Source organism: Rhincodon typus, chromosome 5, assembly GCF_021869965.1.
Source record: "Rhincodon typus isolate 14 chromosome 5, sRhiTyp1.1, whole genome shotgun sequence".
In the NCBI taxonomy this organism is placed as follows: Eukaryota; Metazoa; Chordata; class Chondrichthyes; order Orectolobiformes; family Rhincodontidae; genus Rhincodon; species Rhincodon typus.
This window is the reverse complement of record NC_063336.1, coordinates 35,848,266-35,860,929: the sequence shown is the minus strand read 5'-3', so window position 1 is coordinate 35,860,929 and position 12,664 is coordinate 35,848,266. Positions and strand designations below refer to the sequence as shown.

The 12,664-nt window shown below is 36.8% G+C and overlaps 1 protein-coding gene across 1 annotated transcript in view; it reads left to right on the top strand.

The window, feature by feature from the left end:
• The window catches only part of eya4 (EYA transcriptional coactivator and phosphatase 4), a 255,425-nt gene extending 251,089 nt beyond the window's left edge, over window positions 1-4,336 (top strand). The window contains exon 17 of the mRNA XM_048596526.1: window positions 2,155-4,336. Coding sequence (XP_048452483.1) covers window positions 2,155-2,235 — 81 coding nt within the window. The 3' untranslated portion in view covers window positions 2,236-4,336. The remainder of the gene's footprint in view (window positions 1-2,154) is intronic.
• Window positions 4,337-12,664: the final 8,328 nt, after the last annotated feature.

The following is a 12,664-nucleotide window of genomic DNA, read 5'->3' as shown; positions in this document are numbered from 1 at the left end:
AAGCTTAGTGTGGCTATGTGCAGCTTAGATGGAGTGTTGCCATGGAGTCATAGAGTCATACAGCTTGGGAACAGACCCTTCGGTCCAACCAGTGAATTCCGAACATAATCCCAAACTAAACTAGTCCCACCTACCTGCTACTGGCCCACATCCTTCCAAACCTTTCCTATTCATGTGCTTATTCAAATGTCTTTTAGATGTTTTAATTGTACCCACATCTAATAATCTTGGGTTCCCTTGCCCAACATGAATCTATCCATCGTTGTCTTGAAAATGTACAATGACCCCCAACTCTACCCAATTCTGAAGAAAAGATTCCAAACTTGCACAATCCTCTGTCAGTGTGTTTGGGTGATGGCTGCCTCTGGGGTTAAGTGCAGTCATTGAGGGGACCGTGCGAGCTGGAATGCTTCAAAGATTTATCTGTCAAAGTATCCAAAAAAGGCATTTTCCAACCTCTTTCTGTTCTGAAAAAGAATCATATTGGGTTCAAAACATTAGGCTCTGTTTCTCTGTTCACAGATGCTGCCAGACCTGCTGAGTTTCTCCAACATTTTCTGTGTTTGTTTCAAATTTCCAGCAGTTGCAGTACTCTGCTTCTATCAGAGATATGCGTTTGTGTGTGTGTGTGTGTGGGTGTAGGTGTGGGTGGGTGAGGGGTAGTGTCAGGATTTTGGAAGTGAGTCCTGAGTGTCATGGTGTGGTACTGAGGTAGTTTTGATACATTGAGCAGTGTAAGAGGTATGTGGTGTGGAACATATGTGATGTGAAGATTTAAACACTCAACTTTGACCACCTAGTTTATTAAAATTCTTCTGGCCCTGCTGCCATGTCATGGTACCAGACTTTAGGCATTGACTACCTTGCAACATGTTCTCATTCCCTGCCCATAGTCATTCTGGAGGACCGCTTGCTCTGTTACAGTAGCATTTTTTAAAATCTGTTCAGCCACAGGATGTGGGCATTGTTGGCTAGGGAAGCATTTAGTGGCCTCTTTCCTGGCCTTTCACAGCTACTTTCCCAGCTTCAACGTCCTGTATCCAGATAGCATTGCTAAATCTAGGAGTTGTCTCCATTCCTTGCAATGACATGGCTTTTCATTGAGTAATCAAAAAAAGTATCTAGCAGCCTGCTGTGGATCACTGTAATTTCCCCTTTTACCTGAGCTGGGCTTTTAAATAGGGAAGGCTGTCTAGAAATCATGCTTCCTACTACTCTGCCCTTGGAGTGTGCAGAGGATATCTGTGCCAATATAGACACCTTGGACCAACCCTTTCACTTGTCACAATCATGGAAATGAGGTAAGTTTGATGAATGCTATGTCACACTCACCCAGTTCCATTGGATATGGGCATGCCAGTAACCATAGTCCCCACATCCAAAAACTGAAGCAGTCGCAGCCCATACCCACTGGATCCCAGCTGCTCCAACAAGTTTCTATGAGGAGCAATTTGGAATTTAAAAAAAGTCTATCCACTCCACAAGCATTGTCAGGGTAGGAATTTCCTTTGCCCAGTCTAGTTTCACGCACAGGTAGCGTCATGTTCATAGTAATCACTTTTCAGGTATTGGTAACTCTGTGAGGTAGTTTGTTTCAAACAATGAAACACATTACAAGTTATAAAGCATACATTTACAGCCAACTGTCTAATTTCTGAGTGTGCAGCTTGCAGACCAACAACAGACTAACTGGCAGGCAGAGTCACAGCATTAGACACACTGTACATGGAGTGAACTGGTGAACTCTCTCAAAGGCAATGTACACATGTAACAGGCAGAACACCTGGCGAATATCCTATTCGCTGTCTTTGGGACTCACTTGAGGGTGCATGATTGTCTTGGCCTAGTTCCTAAAAAAGTTCTGTGTGGTCTCCTGTCTGAGAAACCCTTTTCCAGGGAGCATGTAGTCTTTACAAAAACTATATTGTAGTCTGCGACTGTGGCAAAATCAACAAGCTTCTCCAATGTTTCCTCCCTTGATGAATGAAACATCATCATTATCAGTAGCTAAAATAAGTTCTCAATCTACTGTCATTTTGTTTAAATGCAGTGAAACATTTTGAAAGTGATAAATTTATTTATCAACATACACTTATATTGGTTTAGTGATTATTAATGCTGGCTTTTTTTTGTTTTTCTTTCTTACTCATTTAGCACAATATGCCATTCTGGAGGATATCGAGCCACTCTGATCTGTTGGCTTTGAATCAAGCACTGGAACTGGAATACTTGTAGTTGCCTTGAGCAGTACAGCCAGAGATACAATGTTAACAACCTACATAGGAGTATATGAAGTTTCCCTCTGTGATCTGCAACACCTCTGGCTTCCACGTTTGTCTTAAGAAATGAAGAGATATGATTTGTCATGTGAGGCTATTGTGAATTCAAACTGCTGAACAGTGACTGGTACATTAAAACTCTGCATAAGGAACTATGTTGGTCTTAGGAAATATTGTTCATTATAGATAAAGTGCAAGTTGTGTGTATTTTACAACTCTTCAAGTGATTATACAATGCCCAGGATGCTTGAACAGCTTTTACAATGAACTAGTTCTTTTAAGAAACAAGAAGCTGCTACCAATGCATCCGGCATGAAGTTGTTCAACGGCATTCCTTTGCCATTGGATGTTCTCAATAATGCAGTGTTTTAGCAAACTTTAGTCTGCTTATCCAAGCTGAACCTGCATTTAAGGTGCACTGGGCTACATTGACAATCACATCTAGACCTGCAGTTTGTGTAACTTAGTTACTGTGAGAGCTTACTCTAAGTTAGCAGCTGTATTCAAAAATGTAATGCTTTTGTGGGGATAGTCACTTTTTGTAAAGCTTGACAAGGAGAATATACATAAACGATGTGCTGTGCCTTAAAATAAGACAGTGTTGGTGTGTTACAATGTAACTTCTGTTCCACAAATGTATAGATAAACTCTTTGTGATGATTAATTTTTTGAAATGACCAAATTATTAAAAGAATCAGAAATAAAAGAATTCTGCGTTGTGTAAGCAGAGAAGAATTGTTCCGGACTGTTGGTCTAAACAGGAAATTAAAAATTGGAGAGTTTTTGTCTTTTTACTTGGACTTTTAGTGTTTTATTGTAAATTACAATTCTTAATGATATCCAGGAGAAACATTTTAATTTAAACTGTGAGGTAATCTATTTTAGTCATTAAGAAACAGCTTGACACTTTTTGATATTATGCTTGTCTTTACCATTTCTGGGAAGTTTCTAAAAGAACTTTTGGTTTGGGCACTTATTTGATTTCATGCTAGTTCATATTTTCTTTAAATCTGAAAACTATAATACCAGGAATTCACTCACTTTATATAAGCTCTATCCCAATCCACGTCCTGTCTCCCCATTTGATGTATCTATGAAAAAGCGGATGTTTGGGTAAGGATTTTGAACACGTTTAAGGGCTTATTGCATCTTAGAAAGTGTCCAGTTTTCATTGACTAATTCATTCTACAAATTACATAAAGTGAAAAGTTATCTAACATCTCAACCTAACGTTGCAAATTTTTTCTAAGCCTGTATTGTAGTTCCTAATGTATAATACACCAATCAAATTCATTTTAATAACTTGTTTAAAGGATAGAGACCTTTAAATAAAGCTGATGTTAAAAGCCTTTAAACTAAGTTCGTCCTCTACAGAATAAATGCAAATGTTCATTATATATTTTTACAGCATATTGGCAGACAGGGGAAAGAAATCTTAAGGAAAAGGACAAGATTTTTTTTCAGTAGGATTGCATTATCACATACCAAAATTTTATTTTGTAATGAACTATTTTTCTAAGTATATAATTATGGCTTGTGCAGCAATCCAATTTTAGTTTTGTTATATGCCCCGAATACCATATTATAAACTTGTACATTTAATATCGTGTGCAATCAACATCTTCACTGTGTAGCATGGAAATATCCTTTATGTCTTTAAGCTGACTGTAACTCCTCCAAGGAAACCTGAGCACAGTTTCAAGAGTTAAAGTACTAACATTCTGATCTCTCCATCTCAACTCCCTTCCCACATTAGAAAAAGAGAAAAGCAAACTGCACACAATAGATTAGTTATTCTGTCAATATGCTGTAAATACAATTTGTCCTCAGCTCTGTGTGTGATTTACTAAAGGGTATATTCAGAGAATGCACATAACATTGATACGCCACTCTGATTTGTTAGACTTTCTTCCTACAGATTTCAATACTGGGGCTATGGAATAATAAGTATTGGCCACTCAGCAACATTTTAGTGGTAACAGTATACTGTTCATGTTTTTTTTATTTATTTTGATTGTGCTTTTTGAACATTAAAATCAAGTCTTGTGGAAATTTAAATGGCCCTGGGTTTCTTTGTAATATATTTAGTGTGAATTATCTGAAAATACATGTACAGAAACAGTCTTGATATCTCTGTTCAAAATGAATAAAACAAACTAATTTCAATGATTAAGGCAGTCTCAGTTTTTGGGACAACAAATGTCTGTTTGTAATGAGGACACAATAGGAAGCTGCCAGGAAAGTTTTGGATGTATTGAAGTTTGTGTGGGACAGATTGAAATGAGGGAGTGGGAACAATATACTGAGTACAGCATTGGAGAAGTTGAGTATGCAGTGACGTAGTACCAAGTGAATATTTCATCACGAGTATCTGAGTTAGGATCAGAGGTGCCAAATACTATTGGACGTGAAAATGGAAGTCATTGGTGATAGATTGGATTTGGTTTAGGGTAAACCTGGCACTGAGATTGCTCATCGATAGATTTAAGCAGTCAAGAAAGGAGCTAGAATACAGAATTTTAAATCAATTAAGGTGTGCTTTGTCATTCACAAACACCTCTTATGCTGTTAGCACAAGCTTTTGTAAACCCTGTTGTGAAACATAACCTTGTTTCAACAAAATATTTATAGGATAGATTTACCTAAATAAGTTCAGCAAGAAGAACGATAGAAATAAACGATGCAAACATCTACAAGAATAATTTTTTATACCGCTTCCCATTTTCTCCTCCACCCATGTTCTTCTTATAGAATGGACTCCCTACTCAGGATATAGTTTAAAGACCACCCTTTGGTATATCTTATCAAAAAGACAGTTTTCAAATGTAAGCTTAGACAATAAATGTTGGCTGATTTTTTTTTTTCACTTCAGGAAAGGCGGGAAAGGCCACCTGAATTCAATGGCTATCCTCACTGGTATCGACGTAGTCACACTTTTCTAGACGCTGTCAGAAATAGGAACACTAACTTTCCTTGTCCTAACCTACAACCAGTGGTGATGGCTGTTGTGACCCGAGATTAAAAACGCTGGGACCCTCCTGGTGTACTCACTGAAATGACCAGCTAAACCAAAGTGGGAAGAACAAGAAAACATTTAAATATTACATTTTTTTAAAAATCTTAAATGCAAGAAACTAATTTGAAATACAAAAGATGTTTTAGAGAATGGTCAGAGCTGTGTCAGATGCTCAGATGTAATTGCTAGTTTGTGAACCTCTTCAGATGTTATGTGTCTCGCAACATATTCCCAGTTTTAGTGTTATGTTAAACACAACACATTTATATTGAACAATCATTAAAACCCATGCTTTAGCACTTTCGATATGCTATCTGGTGGTCATACAAAAAATTGTCATCTCTATCTCCCTTATATAATACACTAATAGTACTGTACTGAAAAACATTTTTAAAAAGAAGACACATAAAGAAGGGTTAAAATTTGATAGTGATGTAAATAGAAGGAACAGTGCTATGTTAGAAGTTTCTATTAAATCAGAATTGCATGCTGTGGTGACAATCTATTTTATTTTGATTGTGACTGCGCGGGAGATGAAAAGATTACAGCTCTGATTCTGCTGTACTAATAATACTATGGCATCCATGCATACATATGTAAATACAGAACTCAGACATTGTTGTCGATGATACCCTGACTAAACTCAGGCTGCATTGTTTGAGAGTTCCCCAATATAATCTGCAGAGAAATTGCAAATGATGTAAATTTAAGGTAATTACTCACTAATCTTGCATTGAAAACAGATGAGAATGTTATGGCTAATTAATTCAAAAGTAAACAAGTTTTTAACAATAAAATTACTTCTGACAAACATGCCTGGCTCAGAAAAACATATTTGCAAATTTGACATCTCATTCCGTTAGAAGATTTTTTTTAACTAAATTAACCTTAGTTCATTTCCCATCACTATCTTTCTTGTTCTTTTGCTTCTTGATTTGCAGTCTGCATGTGTCTGTGAGGATTCTTTAATTGGTTGAGGAGGCTTGCTGTGATTTGCCTTCTCACAATCCACAGATCCCCTGTAGAGGGCACTGCATTGAGCTAGTAGCAGCATCAATAGAAATTACCGCTAACTCACCCGAAAACATTAAGTGAATGACAAATGCCATTTTCTGAGCCAAAATGTGTTGTATTTCATAGTGATGTAATCGGCAGATTGAAAAGTCCGAGAGTCACGAGAAAAAAAGCTTAATCTGGAAGTGGAAATTCCTTTCTGAAATTAAAGTTATTTATTTAATATTTTTATAGTAATGGTAATTGGTGGTTGCTCGAGTCTAAGCCAAGATGAGAAAACAAAAGTACTTAAGCTTTGTTATTATTCATGGAGCAATCAATAAGAATGTAACTCCTACAATACATTGGCCTTTACATTCAGTTGCACAGCACCCACTGTTCAGGAGCCTGCACACTGAGCCCCTAATTAATTTGTTGAAGAGTTATGGACAGCGGGCAGGAAAATGGAGTTGAGACCGGGATGAGATCAGCCATGATCATATTAACGGGCAGGCATGCTCAAGGGGCTGATATCCCTATATCTGCTCCTATTTTGTATGCTCTTAATATGGTGGGCAGGAAGAACATGTACATTTCAGTCTGCCATATTGCGTAATAACAAAAAAAAGGTTGGGAGGTCCCCTAAGCTGAAAAAGGTCATATGCATGTGTAACTAAGAGGCCAAAAGCCTATTCATGGCATTCACTCCAAATATGGTTTTTACCAGTGCCTGACAGAGTCATCTGTAGAGACCTGGGGAAAATTGCACTGTGCACTTAGCAAAGCTCCCAGTGGCTCTCCATCCCTTCATTCCATTCTGTGATTCAAATATCACCCTTATCCTGGTTTCCAATTCCTCCAATGTTTCTGCAGTCCCAGCACAAGGCCTAGGACAGGAGTTATGATTTTCCTATCTTAGGTGCCAGGTGACATCTGAAAAACCAGGTGGTGAGACCATCTCTTATGAAGAACTCTTACAGTTTGTTTTTGGCATGTACTAAGCTGAATATGAAAGTGAGAGGAGCTGGAGGACTGTCAACCAAGTGTTTTAAAGAGCACAAGTGGCAACATGAACAATCTAATAAGGGGTTCTTCCACCAAACGGTGCCTTGTACTAATCATCCTTTCCAAATGAAAGCTAGTAAAATAACAGCTGTAAATAAATAAAATACCTATGAATCCATGTGATATGTATACAATCATCCTTATAGATGCACCAGCAACTTCCTCAGCAGGTAAGACAAGGAGTACAAAAATAATTAAAGGACAAAACTTTAGGCTTTGTATTTGAATGTACATATCATTCAAAACAAAACAGATGAACCAGTAGTACAAATTGAGATAAATAAGTATGAGGTAGCGGCCATAACTGAGACGCGTCTGCAGGATGAACAGGATTGGGATCTGAGTATTGAATGGATTATGACATTTAGGAAGGATAAAAAGCTAAGGGTGGAGGAGTAGCTCTGTTAATTAAAGATGATATTAGCATAACAGGGATGATCTAATTCCAGGAAACCAGGATATAGAAGCAGTGGAGGTAGAGATGAGAAATGATAAAGACAAGAGTGCACTTGTAGGAGTTGTGTACAGGCTCGGGAACTGTAACCACATAATGTCATACAGTCATACAGCATGGAATACGATCCTTCAGTCCAACTTGTCCATGCTGACCATAAACTAGTCCCATTTGCATAATAAGACAGTGTCTCAAGAAAGAAATAATGGGATGTTGTCAAAAAGTGACAGCATTTATCGGGGGGATTTTAACCTTCTTATACACTGGAAAAATCAGATAGGGAAAAGTAATTTAGAAGAGGAATTCATTTAATGTTTTCAGGACAATTTCTTAGACCAGCATCATATGCCACCAACCAGAGTGTAGGCTATACTAGATATGGTTTCGACTAGGTCCAAGACTAGTATTTTAAATTTAAACAAGGGCACGAAAGCAGCACTGGTGAAAGTGAACTCATAATTTATGTTGAGGAATAAGTCAATCGAGATGCCTGGCAAACATTTAAGGGAATATTCCAGAATGTGCAGAAAATTTTAAGGACAATCTGCCATCCATGATTAACTAAAAAAATGTCAAAGACAGTATCAAACTCAAAGAAAAGTCATAAAATGTGCAAAGGTAGGTGGTAAGTCAGAGAATTGGACAGAATATTTATAAAAACAGAATTATTAAAAGATTAACAAGGAGGGAAAAATTAGTGTACATGTTAGTTAGCCAAGAATATAAATGCAAATAAGAAATGTTTCTTCAGATACTTGAAAAAGAAGAAGTTAACAAAGTTAAATGTTGGTCCTGTAGAAAATTGATAGGCATTAGAAATGGGGGTTAAAGAGATGGAAGATGAACTGACCAGATGATTTGCATTGTTCTTCACTAGAGAGGATGCAAGTAGCATTCCAGAGAAAGCTGTAATTTAGGAATTAGAGGGAGTAATTCAAGAAAATTACAGTTACTGGGGAAGTGGTATTGAGTAAATTGTTGGAACTGCGAGTTGACAAATCCCCATGTCCTGATGGATTTCATCTTAGGGTTTTTAAAAAGTAGTTATTTAGCTAGCTGATGCATTTGTTTTAATTTTCCAAAACTCATTATATATTGAGAAGGTTTCTCTAGATTACAAAACAGTAATGTTGTACAAAAAGAGAAGTAGACAATTGGAAACTACATGTTGGTTAGCTTAACATCTGTCATAGGGAAAATCTCAGAAGGTATTATTAAATATGTTACAACAGGACACTGAGATAAGTTGAATGTAATCAGGCAAATTTTATAGTTTGATCAAAGTCACGTTTAACTAATTTGAATAAGTAACTTGTGCTGTAGAAAACAGGGAGCAGTGGATGTATTGTATTTAGATTACCAGAAGGCATTTAATAAAGTGCCACATCAGAGGTTATTGCGGAAAATAAAAGCTCATGGTGTTAAGGATAACATCCTGACATGGATAGAAGGTTGGCTAGCTAACAGAAGGTAGAGTAGGAATAAATTGGTCTTGTCCAGGCTGGTAGAAAGTCATGAATGGTGCGACATTGAGGTTGGTGCTGAGGCCTCAACTCTTTAAAATTTATATAAATGATGTGGATGAAGGGACCAAAGGTACAGTGGCTAAATTTACTGATAGTACAAAGATAGGTAGGCAATTGAGTTTTGAACAAGACGTGAGCCTGCAAATGGATAGAGAGTGGTTGTGAGACGGCAAGATCTGGCAAATGGAGTACAATGTGGGAAAGTGTAAAATTGTTCATTTTGGCAGAAAGAATAAAGAAGTAGAGTATTATCCAAATGGTGAGGGATTGCAGAGCCCAGAGATGCAGAGATATCTGAATGTCCCAGTGCATGAGTCACAGAAGGTTAGTATGCAAGTACAGCAAGCAACCAGAAAAGCTGACAGAATGTGTTTATTGTGTGGGGAATTGAAAGCAAGAGTAGGGAGGTTATGTTTCAGATATATAGGGTATTGGTAAAACCGCATCTGAAATACTGTGTACAATACTGGTCACTGTACTTACAGAAGGATGTTCACACACTGGATGCAATTCTGAAAAGGCTTACTAAAATAATGGGAATGAGCAAATCAGGAAACACCAGACAGACTAGTCCTGTATTCTCTGGAGTTTAGAAGAATCATTGGTGATTAACTGAAGCACATAAGATCCTGAGGGACTTGACTGGGTCGATGTTGAGAGGATGTTTCCTCTTGTGGGCGAATTTAGAACTCAGGGCCATAATTTTAAAGAAGTGTCACTATTTGTAAGAGAGATGAGGAAACATTTTTTTCTCTCAGAGGGTTGTGAGTCTTTGGAATTCCTTCCACAAAAGGCAATGGATGCAATCGTGTTAAATATTTTTAAGGCAGAAGTAGATAAATTCTTGATTAACAAGGGGATGAAAGATTATCAGGGATATGCAGGAATGTAGGATTGTGGTTAAAATCAGATCAGCCATGATGTTATTGAATGGCAGAGCAGGCCAGAAGAGCTAAGTGGGCTACTCTTGTTCCTTGTTTGTCTGTTCACAATGTGAAATAAAGTCAATTACTGCATCTAATCTATAAAGGTCAAATGGGTTAAATTTCCAGTCACTAAAGATTGAATTTTCACCTCATCAATTGTAGTTTTGAATTAACACAGGATCCTTTTTTTCACAATTCTGCAAAAGAATTCCTACAATTAATTCAAAGTTATTTATTATTTTGAAATCTTATTTGGAACTTGTTTAGATCAGGAGTATTTTCCTGATAACTTCTGTCTGCTGAGTTCAACCTGGCTGATTCCACTAATGCTTAATTTTCTGTTTGTATAACCATCCCACAGGAGAAGAAGCTGCTGAGTAACTTACAATTCTCCAAGTATTCTGCTTAATTGGGGAGTGAAGTGTTAAAGGAAAAGGTAGGAAAGTGGAAGTGAGAATTGTCAGATGAGACATGATATCATTGAATGGCAGAGGAGACATGATGAGCTGAATGGCTGATTTCTGCTCCTACATCTTGTGATCTTATCTCAGCACAGCTAAGAATAAAGTATTTAAGAATAGAATATCTATCAACATTTAAAATAAAGTTATACCTTTATCCCTGAATGAGTAAGACATCTTCTTTTGGTGAAAGACAAAATCTTTTGAGATATATGAGGATCCCTAAGACTTACGAAATTTCAGCGAAATTGTCATATTTAATATAATATTTGGATTTCTTCTGCTTTGTAAATGTGGGCGCTAACTCTCTTGGAAGGTTCCTCACACTTTAATGTGATGCTGTGTCAGTTAACATTATTCCTTAATTATTCAGTGAAAATTCCTTTATGAAGTTGCAAGTTTTTATCTAGTCATTTTAATTGGGATTTTTAAAATATTCCTTTCATCTCTCCTTTATTCTTTCAATCTTAAAATAACATTTCATTAAACATTTATCAGTAAAGATGCTTCATCTTCGTAACTGGATATTTATTTCATCTATTATGTAGTGTCCAAGAAATCCTTTGCTAAAGTTTTAACAGTAAAGATGTATCATTTTTCTGACTTTATAAACGTCTTGACCTTAAGGGGATGCACGTGATAAGGATGTTTGCCGTTCTTATCAGTTGGATGATTCCAGTATTTCATCTGTAATTAATATTTTATATTCATGCACTGGTATGATACTGCACATGTCTTTCTAGGTCTCCATTTTAGTGATCAAACTATTGTTTATACTCTTTTTGTTTGTGCTGATCACGAATTTAATTAATGGCATTTGTGTGTCATCTTTCATTGTCGCTGGGTCCAAATCCTGGAATTCCCTCCCTAAGGCCACTGTGGGTCTATACATTGACTGCAGCGGTTCATGAAGGCAGCTCACCATCACCTTCTCAAGGGCAACTAGGGATGGGGCAATAAATGCTGGCCAGCCAGCCACACCCATGTCCCACAAGTGAATTTTAAAAACTCCATGTCTCTTTTCGGTTATCTTTGACTGAGTTCTTCATCGTTAACTTCTACATGAAACGTTATCTTTAAATACTTTTAATATCTATGTATGTCCTACCTAACTAATTATATGTTTTTCTCAATAACCTTAAATTTCCAACCAGGTATCATTACAATCCCACTTGTTACTGGATATTTCTTTCATTTCCATATTTTTTCAGTCTCAAAATACTCCTTTGTTAAAATTTTCTCAGTAAAATGTTTCATTTCTCCAACTTTATAATGAATGCAAAGGTCAGATAATCTTAAGTGAATCATCTGAAATGTTTTTTAAAAAATCATGCAGTAGTGTAATATTAACAGGCATAAATGAATTAGTATGGACAAGGCAGACAAATAATCCAACAATGAAAGTATGCCATCTCTCATATTGTTGATAAAATTAGGCTTGTAATAGTACAAAGCAGAATACAGAGCTGTGAACGATCATTGGCTCATTAACCATAAACATTTACTAATGTAAAGTATTAATGTGTGATGTCATGATTGGAGCTTGCCCTTTTGATGGAAGTCAATGAAAATGACCAATCATTGGACAACATGTGAAATACAGTAGGCACATCCTTCATTCTCTGAATATTGCAACGAAGGTCAATTGCTCACCTGAAAAAAAACATTAGCAGCAAAGACAAACAGAAGAGAGCGAATAACCTTGCTAAAGCAAAAGCACTTCACACAGTGATGGAGAAAAAGCAATTATTTAAGAACAAGGAGAAGGACTAAGATCCCAATTACAGTGCATACTGGAAGAAAGTCAGAAAAGACAACAAATGTGTACCAAATACTCCTGACATATTATCAGTAAATAGCTCAGTGGCTGATTTTCTCAATAGCCAAACAATATTTAGTGCAACAGCGACAACACAGTGTGGAGCTGGAGAAACACAGCAGGCC